At 22.9% G+C, this 24,828-nt stretch overlaps 1 protein-coding gene across 3 annotated transcripts in view; it reads right to left on the bottom strand.

The window, feature by feature from the left end:
* Positions 1 to 24,828, bottom strand: part of LOC126900660 (uncharacterized) — a 55,270-nt gene that overhangs the window by 3,993 nt on the left and 26,449 nt on the right. For all 3 annotated transcript variants that reach the window (XM_050676542.1, XM_050676540.1, XM_050676541.1), the window contains exons 3-5: positions 7,301 to 7,429; positions 2,792 to 2,916; positions 1,468 to 1,650 (exon numbers count right to left, since the gene is read on the bottom strand). In XM_050676542.1, coding sequence (XP_050532499.1) covers positions 1,468 to 1,650; positions 2,792 to 2,916; positions 7,301 to 7,333 — 341 coding nt within the window. In that variant the 5' untranslated portion in view covers positions 7,334 to 7,429. The remainder of the gene's footprint in view (positions 1 to 1,467; positions 1,651 to 2,791; positions 2,917 to 7,300; positions 7,430 to 24,828) is intronic.

Below are 24,828 nucleotides of genomic sequence, written 5' to 3'. Positions count from 1 at the left end.
TTGAACTATAAGTAATTATTATAACAAATTTATTTATAATGACACGAATGAAGATAATGAAAAAAACACCCATTAGTGCTATTTGACAGCTTATTTTATTAAGATATTGAATAATAATAATATTATTATTAAGTTTTTAGAAGGTCTTTTGGTCAGGCAAGGTTAGTGAGGAAAGTTGCTTCACAAGTGGGTTAACGTGATATTTTAGTTTAGATTGGAAATAAAGGTAATGGGATTTAGCTAGTTGATTGGAATTTTTAGGTCTTTGTGGATGTTGTTGTATGTGATATACCATGGAACAGAATTTATTTGAGTGAACACTTGGAAAACGCCTGAATGGTTCTTAGGTTAGAAAGCTTTGCCAACCTCTCTTCAAAATCAAATTTGTATGTAATTTGTATAAGTCATGCTGGTCTTATTAAAGATTTGTAAAGAATTAGCTTATTGTTTAAAGATAGTTTAGATCGTAGAAAGGGACGGAGAAGATGAAGTCGAGAGTTAACAGCTTTACCTTTGGTTTTAAAATGTGATAACCAGATGATAGATTGTTTTGTCTAGTACTAGCCCATGGTATTTAACATCATTAACGTTAATTTATTATCGAAAAAAACAGGAGGACAATCAATCTGTTTTAGGATGAAGATAATGAAATAGGACTTTGTTTCATTTATTTTTACTTTCCATCGGGTGGACCAGTAGTGAATAATGTAAAGATGGTTTTGGAGATGTATAGATACCATTGCCAGATCTACATTTGAAGTTAAAAGGATGATGTCATTAGCGTAGTTTTTAAGGTTGTGTAATATTAAAAATGATTTAGGCGTATCATGAGCAAAAATTGAACACAGGAAAAGAGCTATAATGCTACCTTACGGGCCATTAGATTCAATATTATATTTAAAAATGTAGTCATTGTTGTCTTTAAAAGAAAATATACGATTTATTAGATAGGACTGAATGATTGGATACTATAGAGAAAATCAATTTTCATTTAGTTTAAATAAGAAACTTTCGTGCCAGATTTTATCAAAAGCCTGAATTATTTTTAATTAATTAAAGATCATAGTACACGCAAAATTTTTATTTAGAGTTTTCAACCTCATAGGCTATGTATTTTTTTGAGTATTTCGTGTTTTTGACAATTATTAGGTACTAATTATGATATCAAACTAATTTAGGTTTTTAGATTTTAATAAAATTGTATAAAAAGTTTTATTCTATTTTTATCTCAAATTAATATTTCTTTAACATTTAATAAATGAATTAATTAATTTTATTAATTTATATTAAAATATAGATATATATCTTAAAAGTAGTTGGGATAAAAGCGAAGAAAAAGAAGAATAAATTAATTTTTATAATACCATTCCAATTTGAATTAGTTAATTTTGAATAGTTTTTAACTAAAAAAATTAAAGAAAATAACATTTTTGAATATATAAATTTATTATTTTACATGTAATTTACCTGAAAAGTTCAACATATAAGCCATCAGGATTACTTCCACCTTTAGGTTCAATCATTTCCATTTGCGATGGACAACAGTCTTCTTGACCTCCCATCATTTGTAAGTATTCTTGACTTCTACGGCCTGATAGCCACCGATGATTTGCTACTTCTTCTTCTATTGATGGTTCTTCTCCACCAAACCTAATAATAACCGAACAATAATTTTAGAAAAATAAATTTTAAATTTTACACAAAAATTTGAGTTATTTGTTTTTATTTTTGTCATGCATAAAGTAAAATTTCTAACATTTTTTTGAGAATCCTTTTTGTTGATAGTAGAATGTAGAAGCTAAAACTAGACTGTTATAAAAATATTTGTTAAGAATTTATCAACTAATTAAGTGTGTAATAAATAGTAAAATGATGACACAGGTTATTTTATTATTAATTTTCCCGGGTATTCTGATTGAGAAGTATATGATTTATTAAACTTTTAGGTTTCTTTATAATCTGCTNATATGATTTATTAAACTTGTAGGTTTCTTTATAATCTGCTTCTATTCTAAGGAATTTTTAAATTATTATTATTATTACTATTGACAGTTTCAGATAAAAGGAAAATAATAGCAAAATATTTATGACATAAAGTGCATTGAACTTCATATGCATACATTAAATAAACGGTTTCTGCACAATCACGATACTAAGCACTAATACCTATTTTTGAGCACTTGATCTATAAATAAATCCATTCATCTTTTATAAAACTCTTAAAATAGATGACGTTTCGTTTAATAGGCTCGAAAAGAGAGAATTTTATTACGAAAACAGCCGTTTATTATTTCGGATTAAATGAGTGAAACGTTTAAATGTATTATGCACAATAGAATATAAGATATAATACTACCACAGAAATAGAGTGTGTCTGTTGCAAGAAATCTTCAATTTGAAAATACATTAAAAGATAAGTGTTGTTTGTAATTTATCTTTTTTTATGAGCAGATTCCATACAGTTTAAAGAAAGCAAAGCACATAGTTAAAATTGTATTGCACACTCAATGAACGAAGAAGATTATTGTTATTTATTATGATTATAATTATATTTTGTAATTCTTAAGTCGTTAAGTTAAGCAGTTAAGCCGAGGTATTTTTAATATCACATATTATGGTAACATTATTCAGAAAAATTCAGACGACAGAGCAAATATCTAATATTTAAATCTTAAAAAAAAAAAACCTTAATTTATAGTGATATGAAAATCTCGAGTGAAATAGCTACATGAATGATCGGGTAAAAATGAAGGTGGTAAGAATTATCATTAAAAGAGTAATAACAGCTTACCAATCTTGAGATTCCTGATTTAGACTTTGGTTATTCTGACGATGCGAATCGTTTAACCAATCCACAGGCATATAAGGTTCTGTTGCCGAATTTGCTAACAATACACCAAAAAATGTGATAAGCACCTAAAAAAAAATATAAATAAACTTATTAATAATTAAACGTAAGGCTTAAAATTCCTGATAGAAAAATTATAGTATAAATGACAGCCTAAGATTTAAACTAAAATACTTTTTTAATATAGGTACTCATTTTTCATAAATTTACATTAACGCATGTTTAATTTACTTTGTTTAAAGATAGTTTTGCAGAATTATACTTTATAAAAACTTTTAAAGAAATAGGAAACGAGTATATACGTATAACATATAATACTTAAATTTCGTTTTAATACAATGAATACAATAAAATTATCGTTTACTTAAAAATTAGATAACTTTTATACAAATGAATGATCTCGAAAATAAGTTAAACGTTTTTTCCTTTAATAGTGTATTATATTTTTATAAGTAAAATAAAAATATTAAGTTAAACTTATCCTTTTCAGTTTCTATTTTAGTTTTTAAAGTCTTTAATATTGAAAAAATATAATTAGTTTTACACAATTTTGTTACTTTTTAAGGTGGAGAAATGATAAAGATAACACAACCCCTAATTTATTTTAAAATAGTTATAACTTCCAAAATAATGGATCAACAATTGTTATCAACCAGTCATTTTCTTAATTATATAATTTTTTATTATATATGTATGTTTCCATTAAAAAAAATATAGTTGACACCCTTATCAGACATGAGGAATGAATTAAAAAAAAAATTATTATCAATAAATCAAGAAATATATAAAATTAAAAAATACCAAACAAATTTTTCTTAATATAATTATTAATTTAAAAGTAATCAAGTGACTAATATTAAAAAAGTCTCACTATATATGATAACTTTTTATAATTTCTCGTTAAAAATTACAATACTTAATTAATCAATATCAATTTTGTATTAAATGTAATTACTAAAATAAATATGTATTCATGTATTACACTTATAAGTCATAAACCTAGTAAACAGTAAATAGGAAAATGCTGCTTTTAGAATAATTTAATAACTCTTTTTTTATATAAATAATCCAAAAAATTCGCAAATATTATTTGCGAATTTTTGGCTTAATTAAATGGTTTATTATAAATAATCACTTGTATATATTCGAGTATTTACTAATATATAACTGTCATGTTTTATTAGTTAATAACTCTTATTAATTGTATGTATTTAACTAAAGGTGGAAAAGTAGTAATTAATATTGCGATAATTTTTTATTTTACTACTTATTAATCAAAGCCAGGTTTTGTATACAACAGCATAATTATTTCGTTATTGATAATTATACAGAAGTTCTTATTAAATATAGTGTAATATTAACAATTTTAAATATTTTTATTACACGCTTATCTTATTAGATTTAATCTAACATACCAAGTATTTTATTTCAATTAGTAGGAAGGTAATGAATATTTTACATTGCATAACAGAATAAATAAAACTACTCTATAATTATTTGCACACAAGATTAAATTATAATTTTAATATTTTAGGTAATTTACCAATTTGTTTAAAGTTTACTCTTTAAAATACAGATTAATAAAAATAAGGATATTAATAATAGTATTTTTATAATTGTCAATATAAATTAAACATAAAAGAAATTATGTTATAACTAATATTACTTAGTACACGGAAAAAATATTTTATATTTATGGTTAATATAATGACGACATAATTATATAATTGGAAGTATTATTTTATATAGTTGGCCGAACTATTATATAAGTTGGAATTACTAAATAAATTTAGTTTAAAATTAATTCTAGTATATAAGATAGTTCTTCTAACTAAATAATTAACTAATTGTATAATTAGGTTGTCACTATATTAACCATAATTTGGGTTGACCTAGCTATATAGTTTATTCTATGCACTAAGAATTTATCAGTGGCACTCTTTCCATCTCTTAGTTAAAAAAATGTAATTAAATTTCAAAATTTTAGTTTATTTAAGACATAATAATCTACTTGAGAAAATAACTGTTCAATAAAAATTTTTGGATCACAATTTCAGAAGTTATTGACATTTTTATACTTGGGCGAGTTGTAAGAATATGGCCGAAAAATGACTAGTTAAAAAAAAACGACACGTCTCACTTACAGTCGTCACTATGAAGTGTAAATAACTTCCCAAATACTGTTTCAAAAGTTTATATCGACTAGTGAAATACTCAATTATTATTATATCATTATCTATTAAATAAACTAATTTATAAATGTATGTAGCCATTTGAAAAAAGAAAAGTTGACACCCTTATAAGGTGTAAGAAATGAACATAAAGTACTTTATAATAGGAAAACCAAAAAAGTGAATTCATAATGTTATCTTTATTTTTGGATTAATTAAGTGGTTCATGGAAAATTAATTCAATAGAATTTCACAAAACTTATTAAAACAATAAAAGGGTTTATAATGAATTAGCAACACTTAAGTTTACATTTATTTTTTTCAAAATGCGTTTTACAAGAAGTTTAATACATAAAAAAAGTTCTCAAATTTATCTTTTTAAATATAACATATAATCGAGCTTCTTACGATAAAATTTCAGAAACATACAGAATGATTGATTCATCATTGACCGTTAAATTATTATTAAAAAAAATTTTATTTCCTTATAAGGGAAAAGGGCTGGGTATAAAAATTATTTAAATAAATCTAAACAAAATCAAAAATTTTTTTTTAATAATTGTTATTATTTTAGACAAAACTTTGGTGACCTACGATAAATCAATAATACGTGAATGTAGTAAATTTTCATTATAATCGTATTCATTAACTATAAATATATTTCAAAGATTATTTTAAAGATAATTACTTTAAATTATACCTAGAAAAGTAAAAAAGGACATTACTTTAAAGATGACACGGTGTGTAGTCGTTTATCGTGATATTTAAGGGATATACATTAAGTATGCATTTACTTCTATTATGGTATTTATTTTTTTAAATATAAAACTTTATAGTGGTTGTTTTAAAAACATTGAAACAACACGCTTGGAAAAAACGTTATAAATTAGATTTGTTTAGATTGAAAGTTATTTTTTATTTATTTTTATAAAACTCTTATGTGAAATTTTAATATGTTAATAAAAGATAAATTACTTAAGATATAAGAGAATCAGATACTTTTTTACGATAAGCTCATATTACTTAAACACTTTAATTATCATATTATACAGACATTGTTACTGTTTTCCAAATACTTAAGAAAATACTTAAAATAAACTAATCTGTGAAATGGTATACTATGACGTAATCACATTTGGTAAACAAATATTAGGTGTTAAAATTGTATAAATTAATGAGAGAAGTGATTCTGATTCCCAAAATTCTGGTGCTTTTATTACATATGTTAACCTTTCAAGTGGGACACACTGTCGATACTTCATAAGTGAGTAATTTACATTCAACATTACTATGACAAAATAACAATACATATTTAATTATAAACAATAACATTATCTACGTCATCTTAGAGCTGATCAGTTTTCCGACTATGTAATTAATAACATCGCTTTTTATATAAAATGAAACATTTTCTGTCACGTGTATATTAATATCATTCTTTATGATAATCAACAATTATCTTGAATTTCAATGAGTAAAAAACATTAAAAGAAAAATATGTCATCAAGCTCAAACCACTTGTTAAAGAGTATGGACTGAAGCCAAAATAAAACCCGAACATTACATGTTTAATGCTTTAATTTTTCTTCGTCTTCCTTTAAGTAGTCACCGTTCAATATAAAGACACGAATGTCGTCAATCTTTTTTCGAAAATAATTTAGTCTTATACGAAGTAAAAAAGTGCATTTTTTTTACTGATATGTTTCTTTTAAGTACATTACACATACAACATTTTTTTAATAACATATATTTCACCAGTTAGATAAAATTTATTGTGTCAGTTAAATTATGTCGTTTTACTGAAATATCAATCATACTTCTTGTGAAAATTCAAAGACTGTAAATTTGAAAACCAAATTTTTTCAAAATTTTTTTATATTTAATTATAATAAAAATATGATTAAATGATAATTATCATCCAAAATCATATTCCTGAATTTCAGTGTTGGAGTAGAGCTTTGTTTATAGACATTTTTTGTTATACTTTTGTCATCTTCAAAATTTTTTAACATAATATACTATTATAAAACATTGCATTTATAATATATTACTACATTATAACAGGTCAATATAACGAACAATGACTAACTTATTAATATTTGTAATAGATTTTAAAATAATAAATTTTTTATTTATTTGTATATTTACTGAGAAATTTACTTCATCCTAAAATGAATTTAACTAAGTAAAATAATTAAATAGTTTGGTTCAATACTTGTGGTTTTATTTACTCTTGAATAAGTAAAATATCTATTTACATCATAATATTAAATAAACTTACCGCAATTAAGCTTTGTAACCGGTCAATTTGCATAGTCTTTACGATGCCTTAAGCTGCTTTGACGGTGTCCTTCGTAGATTTAAATCTACGAAGGCCCGTCCCCCGCCATTGACAGTTCCATGGCGGCACCTAAAATTTAAAATGCTTAAATATATTGTGTGTCCAAAAATATATTCATTAATTAATGTTTATTTATGAAAAAAAATAAATCAAAGATGTCAATATTTCTATTGAAGTTATTCATTATTTTGACAATCATAAGTAAATACATAAAACATTTCTACAGATTATTAATTTATATAATTTAATTGTAGAAAAAATTCTAAATTAAGTAATAATTTAATACAATATAATTGAAGCCTGTTCATCAATAGCTTAACATTAATGAATTTATAAGCTGACATACGTTTGAAATAACATTATTATTAACAGTTATCGGTTGTCATTATAGATAAAGAATTGAAACTCAAATAGAAATTTTACAAAAATAATTGAAAAAAATTATAATTAGAAATATCATTGATGTAACAAATTTAACAAACATAAATTAAATGTTCAACTATCGCGCATTGTGTGTAATTTAAATTTTAACCTTAAAATTGAATTTAATAATATTCATTGAGCCCCAAACTACAATTACTAAATGATGAAGGGAATATGAATAATACAACCCACAATATCTTAAGTTGTTGAATTGTATGGTTTTATGTTTCATAAATTTGTTGTTTTTGATTTAAATTACTAAATAATGGATTTATATACGTTTTTTTTATTGTGTTAATCTGCCCACAACAATATTCTTTATAAGTCATTTGATTCAAAACAAAATTTCAGGCAGGCTTATTCTAACAAAAAAATATATTTTACGTTTATTTGATTCCGTACATTACAAATATCTGAATATAGGTCACTTCAATATTGTTAAATCAAATTCATAAAAACTTATTAGTTAATTCTTAAAAAATTACTGGCATTTAATTTAGTGGCTTCAGAACCCATATTTTTTAGAATGATCAAATCGATAAGATTTGTAAATTGACGATTTATATATAATTTATAGACAAAGTATAATAATTACTTTTGAAAATGCCTTAACATATTCAAAAATTATGATGATATAAATATTTGTGACCAGTCAAAAATATTACTATTTTTTATGAAAATCACAGCATGACTATGACAACTAAAAAGTATGATTGCATCGTTTAATTATCTTTGATTTTTAGACGCTCAAAATCGATAGTAAAATATTATATTGTATTTTTGATACAAAATATTTTTGACTTATTCAGTATAAAAAAAAAAGTATTTATTTAGCTATATGATTTTAACAATTTAAGATTAATTTATTCAAATAGGAAAAATATTTAATGATTAATGTTTCTACTTAAAATTAATTGTTTTTCTTATTGATAAAGACAATAATAATATAAAAATTAAGATTGATTGATTATGAAACATTTATTTTCAAATTTGTTTGTAAATAACATAATATATACGTCCAGAATATAAAAAAAATGATAAATTGATTTAAAAGTTTTTTTTTTATAACAGACTAATGAAGAATTAAGTAGTAGATAAGTTAGTATGAGACGATATCATATTAAAACTAAACAAATTAATTATTTAATATTATACTATCAAATATTATTAATTGATGAAGTCTGTAGATCCTGAAAATTAAATTTTAAATCTATCAAAATTAGTTAATTTATTAGTTGTCTGTGGTTTAGTTTCAATTTTTAACCAGTAAAAATGTATTTACCTAATATTTTTATTTATAATTTTATAATTAATACATACACATACACACACACACATACATATATATATATATATATGTATTATATATTATTTTATTAATGTATTGGTAGACCCTTTATCTTTGATGCAAAGATGAGAAGATATTAATTTTCACACCTGTTTTTTTTATGCCTTTCAATAAAATCTGAATTATATTTAATTAATGAAATTGCTCTCAAAAATGTTAAAAATTATGCTAAATTTTCTTTTTATTAATGAAAATATTTTAAAAAATTAGTATTGTGAAAACTGAAAAAATCAATGTTTTGTACTTTGAAACCATGTAAAATTAAAAACTTTAAATTTTAGAACTATACACTTATAATATCTAAGTCGATTCTGTTTAAAAATGAATTTAAAATAAAATAATAATAATAACACCCAGCATAGAGGGGGACCGTGACATTTTTGAGTCAACTATATATGACATCTAACAGTAATTAACATCACTTTATAAAAAACACTTCGATACAAATCTATTAAATTTTAAAATAATTTGTATATTAGTAAATTTACAATGCTATTTAAAAATTTCACTGAAACATTGAAATAAATTTATAATTTAATAATTACTATTCTTTGGGAATTTGAAGTACTTGGAAACCATTTCTTTCCTCTGTGTTTTTCTATACACTTTTGAAAATATAAGGATATGTTTTTTTTTAACAGTTATAACAGTTGACACGATACATTGTTTCACCTTTTATGTGTTTTCACCCTCAGCCGCAAATCTCGTTATTAATCAATATAAAAGTTTACGAGATATGAATCATTAGTGCACTGTGACTTAGTGATAAGGTTTATCTCTACAACTCCTAGGATCGTGGGTTCTAATAACATACCGTGCTCTTTCTTTTACATGATTTCTGTTACACTTTTTATGACCGTAGTATAGTTTTAATTGCTGATAATTTTGAAAATACGTGTATTACGGTAGTATAATTTTAAGACATTTTTCTAAAATTGTAAAAAAAGGATGTATTTTTCAATTTTTGGTGATGATAGGTGGTTTAATTAGATAAAAGAGGGGTTATTTTGAAATTAAAATCAATCCAGTAAGCGCTGAGAATTTTTATGGACGGATATAAAAAAAGACACTCTATTACAAAACTATTTCATTATTATCTTCGCATCGTAGCTAATAAATGATTTATTATAATTATTATACCTTGTGAAAATAAAACAAATATAAATTACACGTACATTATTCATTATGTAAATGATACATGTATATATAAATCAGCATATTGTTAACAATATTTAATTATGTTAACACATTTTTTACACAATAAAAAAAAATTGACTACAATTTAAAAATCAACATTTTGAATGTATTACATCGTTTTGCATTTATTATGTTCTAAGACCAAAGTAATAAAAATCAAACAAATTGAAATTATTCGTATTCGCCGTAATTTAAAGGTAACTACACCATTTATAGTGTATTTAAATACTCCATAACTTTCAAATTGCGTAGATGCTACTTCATTTTTTATGTGTATAAAAAAAATATTTTTACTATAAATATGTCATCATATTTATTCATCATCAAGACTACTGGTTAATTAAAAATAAAAATTAAGTTGTAAGTAACATACATTTGTTACATTAAAGATAAAAAAAATATAATATTACTTTTTTAAGTAACTTATTATAAATAATATATTTCAGGTAGCATATTCGTAATAGTAATATTTTTTAATGTTGTACCTTAGTAATTTTTATAATATTAATAAAATTATATTTATTTAATATTATATTAATATTTTGAAATAAATGTCAAAACATTAATACTTCTTTGATGACAAAATAATATTTTACAGAGTTTTAGTTTTAATTTAACTTTAATTATATGTTGAAACTGAAATATTTTATATTTATCAACATGAAGTAAAAACTAAAATAATATAATATTTTGAGATTTTAATAAATATTTGTTATGTAAAATTGACAATCTAATAACTAGTAGTTTTATTGTCTTATTACAATATCACGTGCAATAACTTTAAAAATATAAAACATAATACAATTTTTTCTTATCAGAAGTTAATAGTTCTATAATTTTCAAAAAAAAATTGATAACAAAATTTGAATCAATAATTATAGTTACATTTTTCTTTGTCGTCCTTCCTCTCCCACCAAGATATAAAAATGTTACTGAAGAAGTACTGGTTCAATAGTTGTTATCGATCAGTTATTTTCTTAATTAGATATTTTTTAATTAATCTATTATTTTATAAGTTATTTTTAATTGTTATATGTTAGAATAATTCTTGTTATTTAAAAACTTAAGTATACATTTCTATAATTTATAAGAGATGATTCTAAAATCATAACTGATAAATAATGAAAAATATGTAACTAAAAAAAAAATTTTTAATTTTTTCTTGCAACTATTTAAGTAGGTTGTATTAAGCGGTTTTCCCTGAATTATAAAACTATGTTTATATCATTAAAAAGGTAAATATATTTATAATTTACAATAAATATTTACAACACTAATCTAAATTTGCCAAATCATTGTAAACCACTCTGTATATTTTATTTGTAAGAGTAGGCAATAATAAGTTTTAGGAGGAACTAAAACTATCTATTATATAAGCTTTAATTTATTTCTACACTATTATCATTTTAAAGTACATTAGTAATTTTTTTAATTCGTAGTTAAAAATGTAATAAATTAGAGATAACATTTGAAACATAATTGTGTCAAAAAATGTAAGTTTAAGAATAATGTATAATAAGAATAAGTAAAATTTGTTCTTAAAATATTTATAGACTAATGTTAAAAGTGCATAGAAAACTTATTTAAAGTTTAATTCTAAATATGAATATATTAATATTAGTTATGAAGAATTATATATATAGAAAAAATGTTTGGAATAACAAATTAAATTAATATACTACAGTTAATAAGATATAAAATTTAAGTAGTCCCAGTTGAAAAGTAAAAATAATTTGATATAGTAAACAATTGATCATCAAGTTAGTTAAAAATTTACCAATTAACAGTAATAACAACTAAATAAACCAAGAAATTCGTCTGTGTCTAATTAGATTTACAATTTTATTAGTAAATTGAAATTTTGAGAATATTTAATAAATGTAATATATAAATATCTCTAGCATGTATCTTTATCCATTCCTATTAAGGTTATAATCGAGTCTCATTATCGAGTCTTATAATCGAGAATCATTATTATAATATAATAATGGTTATTAGATAGCTGTTTTTAAATAAATATTAACTTTAAAAAGAAAAATGGGACATCTTCTACTGAAGAATTCGTGACCAACCATATGCAAATAATAAAAAACTGTATGTTGATGAGTAAACTAATTTGTATCACATAGCTCAACTTTTAAAAATATTAAGAACTCCTTGACTATGATAGCCTAATATTTAAGGAATTCAATTTAATACAAAGATTGAAAATATAAAATAAAATAATTTATTCACGTGATGTTTTTATTTTATGAACTGAATAATATTTGTTGATTGTTTTACAAGTTTAGTACGTCATATTTTAATAAAAGTAATGTAAAATAAATTAAAAATTTTTAATAACAATAAATTATGGTTTAAATGAAATCTATGTAGTAATTAAATAAAAAAACCAAGTTAAGAAAAAGTAGAAATAGCTAATTAATGACTTAAATTTAAGTCATCTAAACAAATAAGCTAAAAACCAAACAAATAGAAATTTATCATCAAATTAGTATAAAATTTTAATATATTATAAAATGTTTATTGCTTAAATTTTAGTTTTCATTTATTATTTGGTCACATCGCATATATATGGGTAATCGAATGTATCGTTTCGTATCGAGAATGGATCATCGTTATAAAAATATTCGATTAAAATCAGTAGACACGAATTCCATACATTACATTCCGAATATTAAACCGGTAAAATTAGTTATAATTGTCAATGACATTTTTGTGTATTATATTATTAAATTAACACGTTCAAAAATAAACATACATATTGATTTTAAATTTAAACAAAAAAGCTATTATGATAGCTAAGCAGGTTTCTAAATTTATGCTTTTTAAATAAAATCGTATTAGATTCGTACGTAAGAACGATGCAAGTTCTTTTTTCTAAGACCAATATCAAATTGTAAAAGTATATTCTTTATCTTTATACTCCTATGAGTTAAAATTTAATTCTTGAGAGGATATATTAAGTATGGAATAAATAAGAAAAAGAACGTTTATTGTTCGTGAAAATTAACCAATTTTCTTAATTTTAAACACTACAAAATGAGTCTTTTAAATATAGCAACTCGTTTTCTCTTAATGTAATGACTATTTTTTTTTTTGATATCATTATTTAAAATTGTTTTTGGAAAATTTTAGTTTCACATATTTCTTGATTTACCAGTGAATAATTGTTTTTTTTTAATTCGGCACATACATTATAAGAGTGTCAGCTTTGTTTTTGACTTCGATGCGAAGCTGAGAAAGTATTAATTTTACTATGATGTTTTTTTTTTGTGTCTGTTACCACTTTTTCTCAGCTCTCACCGAACCGATTTCTTTCAACGATACGTCAAAAGATCACAAATCGTATCTAGTCGAAGATGTTACCCTCAAAAATTGAAAACATTTCCATCATTCCCCGTTAATGAGGAAAATCTCCAAAAAGTTACAAATTTAAAAATCGCTAATTTTCAAAATTTTTAAAATTATTTTTACTTAAAACTGCCATGACTTTTTTAAAAATGACAAAATCGATATAGTTTTTTGCTATAGATACATAAGGTATTTACCTATTATTTAGTATATTTTTTTTTATAAATTTGACTATATACCTAACTACAAGGAGGGTTCAAAATGACAACTTTTTCACAAAAAAACAACTTTTTTAACTTAACTTTTGAAAGTGTTCCAGAAACTCTAACACTTATATATATATTAAATTAAAGCTAATGTAATATACTTTATTATGAAAAAAAAAAACCGGACTTTATTTTGCCTTCATGGTAAAAACAGACATCAAAGTTAATAAAAATATACGATTTTTGTAAAAAAATTATTTTTTATATTTTAACTTTATAAAGCTATAACTTTTTGAAAAATGTATGGATCATTATAATTTTTTTAAGATAAGTACTATTTATATTCTTCTTTTATGTGACATACTTTTATTTTAATCAGACTATTTCCCTCTATATATTATAATTATATATATCTCATATATTACGCTAATAAATCATAAAACTTGTAATCAGAATATAAATAGGAAAATAAGAGATCGTGTAGCTTTTGATATAAACCATTATTTTTTAAAAATTAAACATTATCTACATATTTACATCAAATCGTTTTTTATGATAGTGACTTTAATTATTGCTAGAAATCATCTAAACTTGTCCCAACTATGCCACGCTCACACTGTGTCGCGACCCCATTGTGCTATCGTTTTTTTTTAAATAGAAACATACATACCTAATTAGCTTATTTATTAGATAGTGATCTAATTAAGTTAATGACTGGTTTATGATAAGTTAAGTCCTGGTTAAGATAAAAACTTTTGGACCAGTAACTTAACGTTTCTCTCGTTTAAAAATATTATAAATGATTATCATGTTGATTATAACAATTAAAAACGGAGTATACGTATACTAGTACGAGGTGCATGATTGTAATTCAATGAATACTAGTCTTAAAATTGTAGTCGACTCATTAACATTTATTGTAAGAATAGAGCTAAAAATTGGTTATTTTAAACAAATTAAAAACTGTTTATAATTTATTTCTTATTAGTGATACATTTAGTTAAGACTAAATTTAGTTAGGGTGTCTGAAGTATATCTGAGACACTCTGTATAATAAAATATATCCAACACGTTCCAAACAAGCACTAATTATGTATGCACCATAAAATTGTTTTGAAACTGGGTATTTACTCTCTAACATCCTAAATAATTTTTACGCAAATAAGTATAACTAAACTAACATAATAAAAAAATTCATAAATCAACATTTTATATTAATCTATATTAAGTTGATTTTTGTAGGTATTGCTAAAATTAATAAACTTTATGGAGAAATTATCATTTACCAAGCTGTGTAAATAAATACACTCAAATAACGAAAAAAAAATTATTCTAATAGTCGTTTTTCAATTCCATACATAATTAAAATAATCAATATAGAATGAATGGTTTTTATTTTAACATTATTATTATAAAACATTCATATTTAGTGTTTAACAAGATGTTACAAGAAAGATTATTATGTTTTAAAATAATTCTTACAGTAATAAATATTAACTTCATCTTAGTATTTTTCGTACTCAGTAATAAGTCATTAAAATAAAAATCAAATAAATATTTATTTTTAAAAAACTTAACTAACCAAATGATTTTTACTAAAATATGTAAATTACATAAATCAATTTGAATGAATCAACAGTTTTGTAAATTACCATTTATCCTCTAAATATGTAAAATAAATCTTCAATGATCTCATTTTTAATCAATGTATCCATTTTTATATAAATAACAAAAATTTTATTAACTGCTCAAGCTATTCTCTCAAATTTCTGCTAGTTTATACTGTTTTATAATTTTTTGTTGTACTTTTTGTTCTTCTTAAGTTGAAAAGAAAATTCCAAATAAGTTTTTTGTTTTAAATTGTATGTTTTTGATCATTGACTTTAATTAATGTTATAGACCTAAGTAGATGAGTACTAATAAGGCTATCTGCAATATCAATAAAATTATTTATATGTTCCATAAGTACACGCAGCATATGTAAAACACAATTAAAAATAACTCAGCAAGTTAAATATGATTCGCAAAAGTTTGTACCATCACACAAATTAGAATGCCGACTATGCATTTAAATATTTTAAATAACCCTGTAACATAAACTTTTATTTATCCAAATATACAATATTCTGTGATATTCCAAAGTAATTTCAAAGAAGTATCAAAAATACGTGTAATTGAGTATTAGATATTTTTGAGTTTCATAGATATACAGATGGCTTAGGTTTGACCCAAGCAATTGATTAATCTTTTGGGCCGCCCTAAAGTAATACCTCAAGGTAGTTCCAGGTCGGCCCATAATAAAGCCGGGTGTAATAATTTGAATTGGATAAGCCCAATTACATTACTAGTATTTTTATAAAACTTAAATAATGTATAAAAAATGATTTTACAGCTGAAAAACTAATTTATTTATTTATTTACAACAATATATGTAATTAATATTAAAATAAAAAACCTAGCACAGTGGGGACGTGGCATAGTTGGACAAGTATAGATGAATTTTGACAGTGATTAAAATCACTATCATAACAAACGTTTCGTTGCAAATCTGTAGATAGTGTTTAATTTTAAAAAATTGGTAGATTATATCAAAAGCAACAATAACCCTTATTCCCTTAATTTTAACCCGATTAGTTATTTGATTTATAATTATAATATATGAATAAATAATAATTATAGTAATTTGTATGAATTTGTTATTCAATAATTTAATATTATAATGTTTACGTTGATATTATAAAAATAATAAAGTAGTAGTAGTATATTTCTACACTTTATATACGTATAAAAATTTAAAGAGATTGATGCAATACTTTTCAATAAAACATTTTTATTACTTATAACAAAGTTATAAGTTTTACACACTTTACTACAAAGAACTTTCATCAAAAACAAAGATATACTTTTCTAAATCAATTTTTCGCGGTGTTTTCAAATGTGTAATTAGACTTTTTCTATCAATTCTAAGTTTCAATATTATTAATTATTATTAAAAAATAAAAAAATAATTAAAAACAAAAAAAAAAATTTTATATTAATACCGATTTTGATTTTTAATATGTTAAAAATAAGGAAAATGACATATTTAACCTATTTTTTTTAATCCTTTGAAGTTGACTCTTTGAAAGTTTATAAAAAAAAAAAGTAATTTATTACCATGATTTTTAAATTAAATAAGAATTTAATTTTAATGATTTACTTTAACTAAAAAAACCAATCAAAAAAAGTTGTTAAAAAGATCTACTCAATAGAGCGTATTATAAAATTTCATTATAATTGTTAAAATCTATTGTTAATTCAGGTGAAATTAAGAATCATTTTTTTTAGAAATTATTTATATAGCAACATGTTACCAAAAAATTAAGAATATTATTCTTAATATTAAGTTAGTAGAACACACAAATAGAGTAAAAAAAAAATTTTAATTACAGAATAAAATGATTTTATTTTGTAGTTAAACCTATCATATCAAATTATCATATCAAACTTGATTCGTCAATAATTATGAATTGTAATCATTTGACGTATCGTTGAAAATAGTAGGTCAAGTGAGAGCTAAAACCTAAAATATAGTAAAATAATTTTAACATGAATAAGAAATTTCTTCTCACAATTGGTGACTATTGATGGGATCCTTGATCTTTATTGAAGTTATTGAATCTAAATGAGATAAAAATTAAATGAGTTGAAAATTTATTCTTATTTAAAAAGAATTAAGATAAAAATGCAAAAAATGCTTGGCCATACGCGGGTTGGAACCTTGTACCCAAGCGCGTAAGACATCGTTTCCGTTGATTGAAAAAAATGGCAATTTAAGCTAGTTCAAATTTCAAAGCTATTTTTCTCGACTTAAAAAAAGGAAAAAAAATTTAAATAAATTTAACTTTCTATGCTATATCAATTTGATTTATATAATATTTATGAAAATCAATGTACTTTAATTGTTAGGTATTTTAAATTAAAATAAAATACAGAATTTTAATACAAAATTAGCATATTTTTGAATGACAGTAGTCATTTTTACCATGAAGACAAGTCCAGAGGTCAAGTTTTTTTCAAAATTAAAGTATATTACATAAGCTTTAATTTAAGATATATATATATAAAAGTTTCAGTTTTTCCGGAACATTTTCATAAGTTGAAAAAATTAATTTTTTATTAAAAAGTTTCCATATTGAAACCCTCCCTATGGGCAAGTAATGGGTCAAATGTTTACAAAAATATATCAATTGATAGTGAAATACCTAAGGTATCTATAAAAAAAAATTATAATGATTTTTTCATTTTTAATAAAGTTATAGCAGTTTTAAGAAAAAAAAATTGAAAAAATGGCAAAATTTACCGAATATTAAAATTGTAAATTGTGGGGGGATTCGCCTAATTTTTGGGGAACGAGGAAATTTTTTCAATTTTTAGGGTAATGTCTTCGACTAGATACGATTTGTGATCTTTTGACGTATTGAGCTAAGATTGTTCACAGACACAAAAAAAAAAAAATAATAAAAATACACATCATAGTAAAATTAATTTAAAAAATTAAATTTAAGGACAACCAGTTGAAAAAAGTTTCTTTAGACTCATCAAACGATATCATGAATGGTCGGTACAATATGAGAAGCGATAGTAAAGGAAGAAGAGATATTTCTTAGGGAGACAGAAGAACACAAAGTACGGATAAAAAATAAAGAGAAATATTGTACAAATAAATCTAACATTTAATGAGAGATATTACATGTTAGTTCATTATAAAGAACATTCAGGGAAATACTAGATGAATAGTGAGTTTAGTAAAAACGAGGATTAGTCACCATTGATGACTCAGTTTGACAAATAAAGTCAGTGAACTATTGCATCAAAATGGGTTTGTACAGACCTCGAACAAGAAAAAGGAGTCATAATCATTTGAGGAAAGTGCAGTTGTATAGAATAGATTAAATTGAAAATATCGAGTTAGATAGAGTGGTAATCGGGGAGAACTTCTCTGCATTAGGCATTGTGGGAATTGGAGTAACCAAGCGTTAAATTCTCCAATTTTATTTTTTTAGATGGGAACTAACATATTTTGATAGATTAAATTTTAGGAAATAATTAAACTAAAAATAACTTATCGATAACAACTTTTGAACTAATATTTCAGAAGTTATTATGTATTTTAAATGTTAAATGTTTATGAATTACAAATTATTATATTTTTATCATTATGCATACTTAACTTTGCCATACTTCTTCTACCACCACGGTAAAAAAATGTTTAAAATTTCTGGAATACTGGTTAAAAATTTGTTATTGACTAGTTATTTAGTCTTAGTTGCATAATTCTCCAACATTTAATTTATTGAAATATGTACATTACTATTTAAAAAATAAAGTAGTACCCTTTTATGAGATAAGGGGTAAACTAAATGAATATTTGATCACGAAATCGAAATATAAATAATACTATTCAAAAAGAAATTCTCAAAATTATTATAATTTTGGGAGAAATTTACTATTCAAGGATAAATAAATCCCCCTGTTAATAAACTATAACTTTTAAAAATTTATATTAATAATATTAATTTTTGTTTAAATGATTGTAAATTCTATATGAAAAATAGCTTTTCAAATTGATTTGTAAGGAATCTTTTGAAAAACAATTTATATTTATATTGATTTATGTAGGATATCCATGTATCATAATTACAAAATCACTAGATTCTTTACTTAACAGTTAAATTGTATCAATGTAAATAATGATTTTTTTATATTAATACAGAAAATTTTGTAAAATTTAGAAATTTCGTAAATTTTTAAGTATCATTAGAGTAAGAGCGAAAAAGATATAGATAGAAACTATTTGAAAATATTTTTGTGAGTTATAATAAATAAATTGGCATTTTATAACTTGATAATATAATGTAATTTATTAATTCCACGTGTACAAATAATTACACGTGATATTAAAAACAAAGTACGAGTGGACCTTGTAAAAAATACAAATAACTATTATTATATATAAAAATATGCTGTTCGTATGCATTAAGTACATTAAGCATAATAAAATAATTTTACTATTATTTTACAATATTAAAGTATTAGACTAAATTATGACCTCTTTAACATTATACAAAACCTTTTATGACTCGACTTAAGTAGCATAAGGGAGTCTTTGGAGTACAAAGGACAGAATCCTGTTACAGCTTAACAGAAGTGAAAATTTACTTGTCGAGATCTTTTAATGTCTTCTCTTATAATTAAACACTACATAAATTTATTTTATATTAAAATAAAACAAAACAATTAGATAAAATAAAGGGTCAAACAAGTACAAAAATAATTAATAAAATCTGCTGACAATTTTTTTTTTCAATTTTCGTTAATATTTTTAATTGAAATGGGTAATGCTTAAAAATTACTTTTGAAAGTAAAAGTATAGTAATGGATTAGCATCAATAATTCTGCATAAAAAATACTAATATTATATTGATTTATATATATACTCAAATATGAAGTATAACACATGAATGAAAGTATTTTAAAAACTAAATAATATAAAAACAAGTTTGCATATTTATTATATACGTAAAATAATAATTTACTTGTATAAAATACAAAAAAAAAATAATAAAAAAGTAATTAATATTAATATTAATGTATGACGTCAGTAAAAAAATTTGGTACTAGGTATAAGATGAAATATTTAATTAAATACCTCATACATTTATTAAACTATACACATTTCTGACTTATTCTAAACTAGTATTAGATTTAGTTTATATGTATACATAATTTTAAAAACTTATTTTTGTACTCTCGAGGCACGAATAAAAATCCTATAAAAATATATTTTAAAAAATAGGCTTACACATATTTATATATTTTTAATATTATCAGAAAAATTAGTATTTTAGTAATCTTTAATCACAAACTGAACGAGTTTTTAGCTATCTTAATAAATAATAAAAACTACTAAAAATATTGTATTAAGGTATGAATTTCATATAAATGAGATTTAAAATAATTACTTTTCAATTAAATAGTCAATGTTTTTTATGTATGCATACAGAATAACATGGTAAAATAAATAATACGTTTATTATTTGTTATTAGAATAACAGTTAAAGAAAATAATTCTATAGAGGATAAAGGATTATCCTTAAGGTCAAGACTAAAAAGAGCGGGGTATTTGTCCCGCTGGCGCTTTTCGGTTTCTCACTACACATCATAATTTTCAATGTATTTTAATATCACCAATAATTGAAGTCAACCTAAAAAGAAAATTTTTTCTTTGATAATAATATCCTTGAATTATTTTAAATAAGGATTGAACCATTAAACCTTCATTCCATCACTTATGTACATTTTTTAATACAATTAACCCCTAACTCCGGCACTGGATAATAAATCTAATATTGAGATTTCATTCACTTACATCTATTTTGCGCCATAAACATTTTTAAAGTAAAATAATAGCAACAGTACTATTGCATCATTTCATCATACAGAATTTTCAACTACCTTGATAGAACTATCAAATAGCAGTTTGAATTAATCGTGTAATCAATATTGTTAACATACATCAAATAAAAAAGATTTAGTGTTATCACGATGTAATAAATTTCAAGCCATAAACATTAATTTCAATTAAAATTTAACAACATATTTTAAGTCTTCTTTTATTTAGCATGAAAACAACTGCAAAATCTTTGTCAGTAAAACTATACTATTTATTTATACATAACACTACTATTAAAATGTATTATAAAACAATGTGATACAATATCATATTGTATACTAAGTTTAAATAAGTATTTAGAATGTAAGTTAGTAGATACAAAGTATTAAATGAATAACTCTTCTAATGTAATAGCAATAAATTAATAAATATTTTTTTGTTTACTACAAGTAATACTAGTACTAGTATAAGTATTTTATGTAATATTTAATAGATTAAAAATATACCTTCGAGGAGATTGCATAATCTAATTTTAAAGTGGTGCGAAGAAAGAAGTTTTAAGGACGTTAAAAGTACAAACTATGCTGAGCCCTTGATAAATAATTGAAAACATATTCTCCTGATATTTTAGGTAAAACTTGATTATTGATTATTAAAATTAGCAATATTTAGCAATAGATATTTTTACACTTTACATATTATTTGGAAACCCTTTTATAAAATTAATAATATTTATAATAGGTATGGAAAACTTTATTAAAACGTTATTAAAATAAAAATATAAACGAAAATGATAAAAAATCGATAGGGAAAAAGATGAAATACGTTATCATATACGAAAACAAAATTTATTATTTAAATAATTGGAAAAACAATGTAATGTTGTTTAATAAAAATTATCTAACTATGGCAAATGAACTACAAAAACACACTAAGTCTCTCGAATTTCGGTATATCATACCTGAAGAATCAAAGTAAATCAAATAAAATTCACTCTACGTCCTAATACTTGTCCACCAATCTTAATAGACAGCGTTGACGACCCAAATAGATACACCATAAGGTAATTATGAATAATTCTTGACAGACGTTTAATATAAAGACACCATATTAAAACTAAACACACAACACTTATCAATAAATACCAAAAATTAATCCATCTCTTTTCACATGAAAAACAAACTTAATACAAAAATTATAGTGTACAACTTTTTAATTAAACCTACTTATACCTACTGGACTTATGGTATCAAAATTTGTGGTGCTGTAAAAAACACATAGTAATAAAACCCTAATATCTCAATTAAATTAAATTATATTTAATTATTTATAAAGAGTCCATTTTAATGTGCTCAGAATTTTTTCTCCTGTGGAATCATAGGCGAAATTAAGGGTGGACTTGATGGGTTAAGTCTTTCCAGGCACGTAGCTACAATTTCATTTTTAGAATATCTTAACGAAAATGGTTTTTTTCTGTACGCAATAGTTTATACTTATGCGTTATAAAGAAGACAGGGGAAAAGCTGGTTACCCGAATTTATTTAAACTAAAATGTTGGATAAAACACTCATTGTATAGCAAGATTATAATTTAAAGTGTGATTAATAGTGGTAATATAATATTTTCGCATCAACCAACGTTTTCATTTTTTGTTAATGGTTAATTCAAAATTAAGCAATTTTCTATTTAATTTTTAGATAAGAATTTTTCACTTAATAGAATAATTGATTGTATGTAATTGTATGCCAAAAGTAGCAGTATAAGTCAGTATCTGGAGTTAATACTTGCCATAATACATTATTATTTTTAATTTATTTTATAAATAAATTGTAATTTAATAAACTTGCATCCTTGTAATTATTTTTCCGTTTCTCTTTTTACTGAAAAATCTATATATCAATTATCATAAGTTATCTTGTATCTTTATCTAGATATTTTTTTATTTATCTAATCTACATACTGAAAATAAATACCAAAACAAGTCTCTTTTGAATATTAAAAAAATAACTAAGATCTGTTTTATGATCTAAATTCTTCGGTGAAAAACAAGGTATACTCGTTAAACGTACTTATTCTTATATTATAACTCGAATTTTGAACTAGGACGTTAATATTGAATCTACTTATTCAATTTATACAACATTCTGTATAACTTGTGCAATAGTGTAATTTTATTTTTAAATTTTTTTTAGAAATCATAACTTACCTTGGCAATAAATTATTTAATTAAATTTTTTAATGTCATTTAAATATCGTAAATACGGGTCAACAAAGATAAACTACTTTTAAATATTACATATTATGTAAATGAGCGCCTATTTAGTGCCCACTTTTAAAAACACTTAAGCTCGTTAATCATCTATTTATAAGACCGCATTGATTGTCAATATACATATACTATAATATAATATATTATAAGCACAACAAAATTATTAATATTATGATTAATTTAAGGAAGTATATGTAGAAACACTACTGGCGCCATGTGTGGTGGTTGCAAACTGTTTTTATTTGCTTAATATTAATTTGATTATGAAAAAGGACGTTGATTACTCTGATCGTTTATTAATAGACAATTTTTTATTATTTTATTAATTATTATTATTGTAAAGAAAGATGTTTATTCTGCTGATAATTACGATGTCGTTGTTTAATGTCTTACAAACTATAACTTATAGTGATGCTGATTTTCATAATAATGCAATTTAAATGAAAATTAATAACATAAAATGTATGCTTTTTTATAAAACCAGAAAACCAAAATTTTAATTATAATAACATTAATTTTACTGTCACCATTGAGATATGATTACTATAATCGCGTGCATGCTCACTCCACCCATGAACCCAACCTAGTTATTATTGTAGAGTTAATTTCACACTTACAACATGTTGACTTAACACGTGTTTTTAAAACACGCGACCAAAAATAATGTGTTACTGTTTGATGAACCCTCTGAATAAAATTATCGGAAATCTAATTATTCTCGTGATTTCCTCTAAATTAATTATGCATATGTATTTATTACAATCCAAAGTAAAGACGTAGAACTTAATGGATAATTAGTCCAATCAAATATTAAAAATTATTTATTATAAATAATAGTTCTACTCGCAAAATTAAATATTATTGCTATTAAAATATTGAGCTTAAGCTGTGAAATTATTATTTCACATTAAAATTTAAATTTTTTAGGGGAGATAATTTCACGACTGGAGGTTTAGATCTCAACGCTTCATCCGTTTCTCAATTAATTGTTCAAAAAAAATGTTCAAACATTGTAAAAAAAAAAATAGCTTTTTATAATCAAATTTAGTTTATAAAAAATGTATTTTGACTTATTATTGTTTCTTAAATGACAGATGTTATGCAATAAAAAAGTCCTAATATTTTTATAAAATACGTTACTTTTATATCGCTAAGCATAATAACTTATATTTTATTAAGTATGAGTTAATTCTAATACTTCATTGTAACTTATTTTGGCTTACAGCCATTAGAATC

This window comes from Daktulosphaira vitifoliae, unplaced genomic scaffold (genome assembly GCF_025091365.1).
Source record: "Daktulosphaira vitifoliae isolate Bord-2020 unplaced genomic scaffold, ASM2509136v1 Scaffold_3, whole genome shotgun sequence".
Classification (NCBI taxonomy): Eukaryota; Metazoa; Arthropoda; class Insecta; order Hemiptera; family Phylloxeridae; genus Daktulosphaira; species Daktulosphaira vitifoliae.
This window is presented reverse-complemented; position numbering and strand designations above follow the sequence as displayed.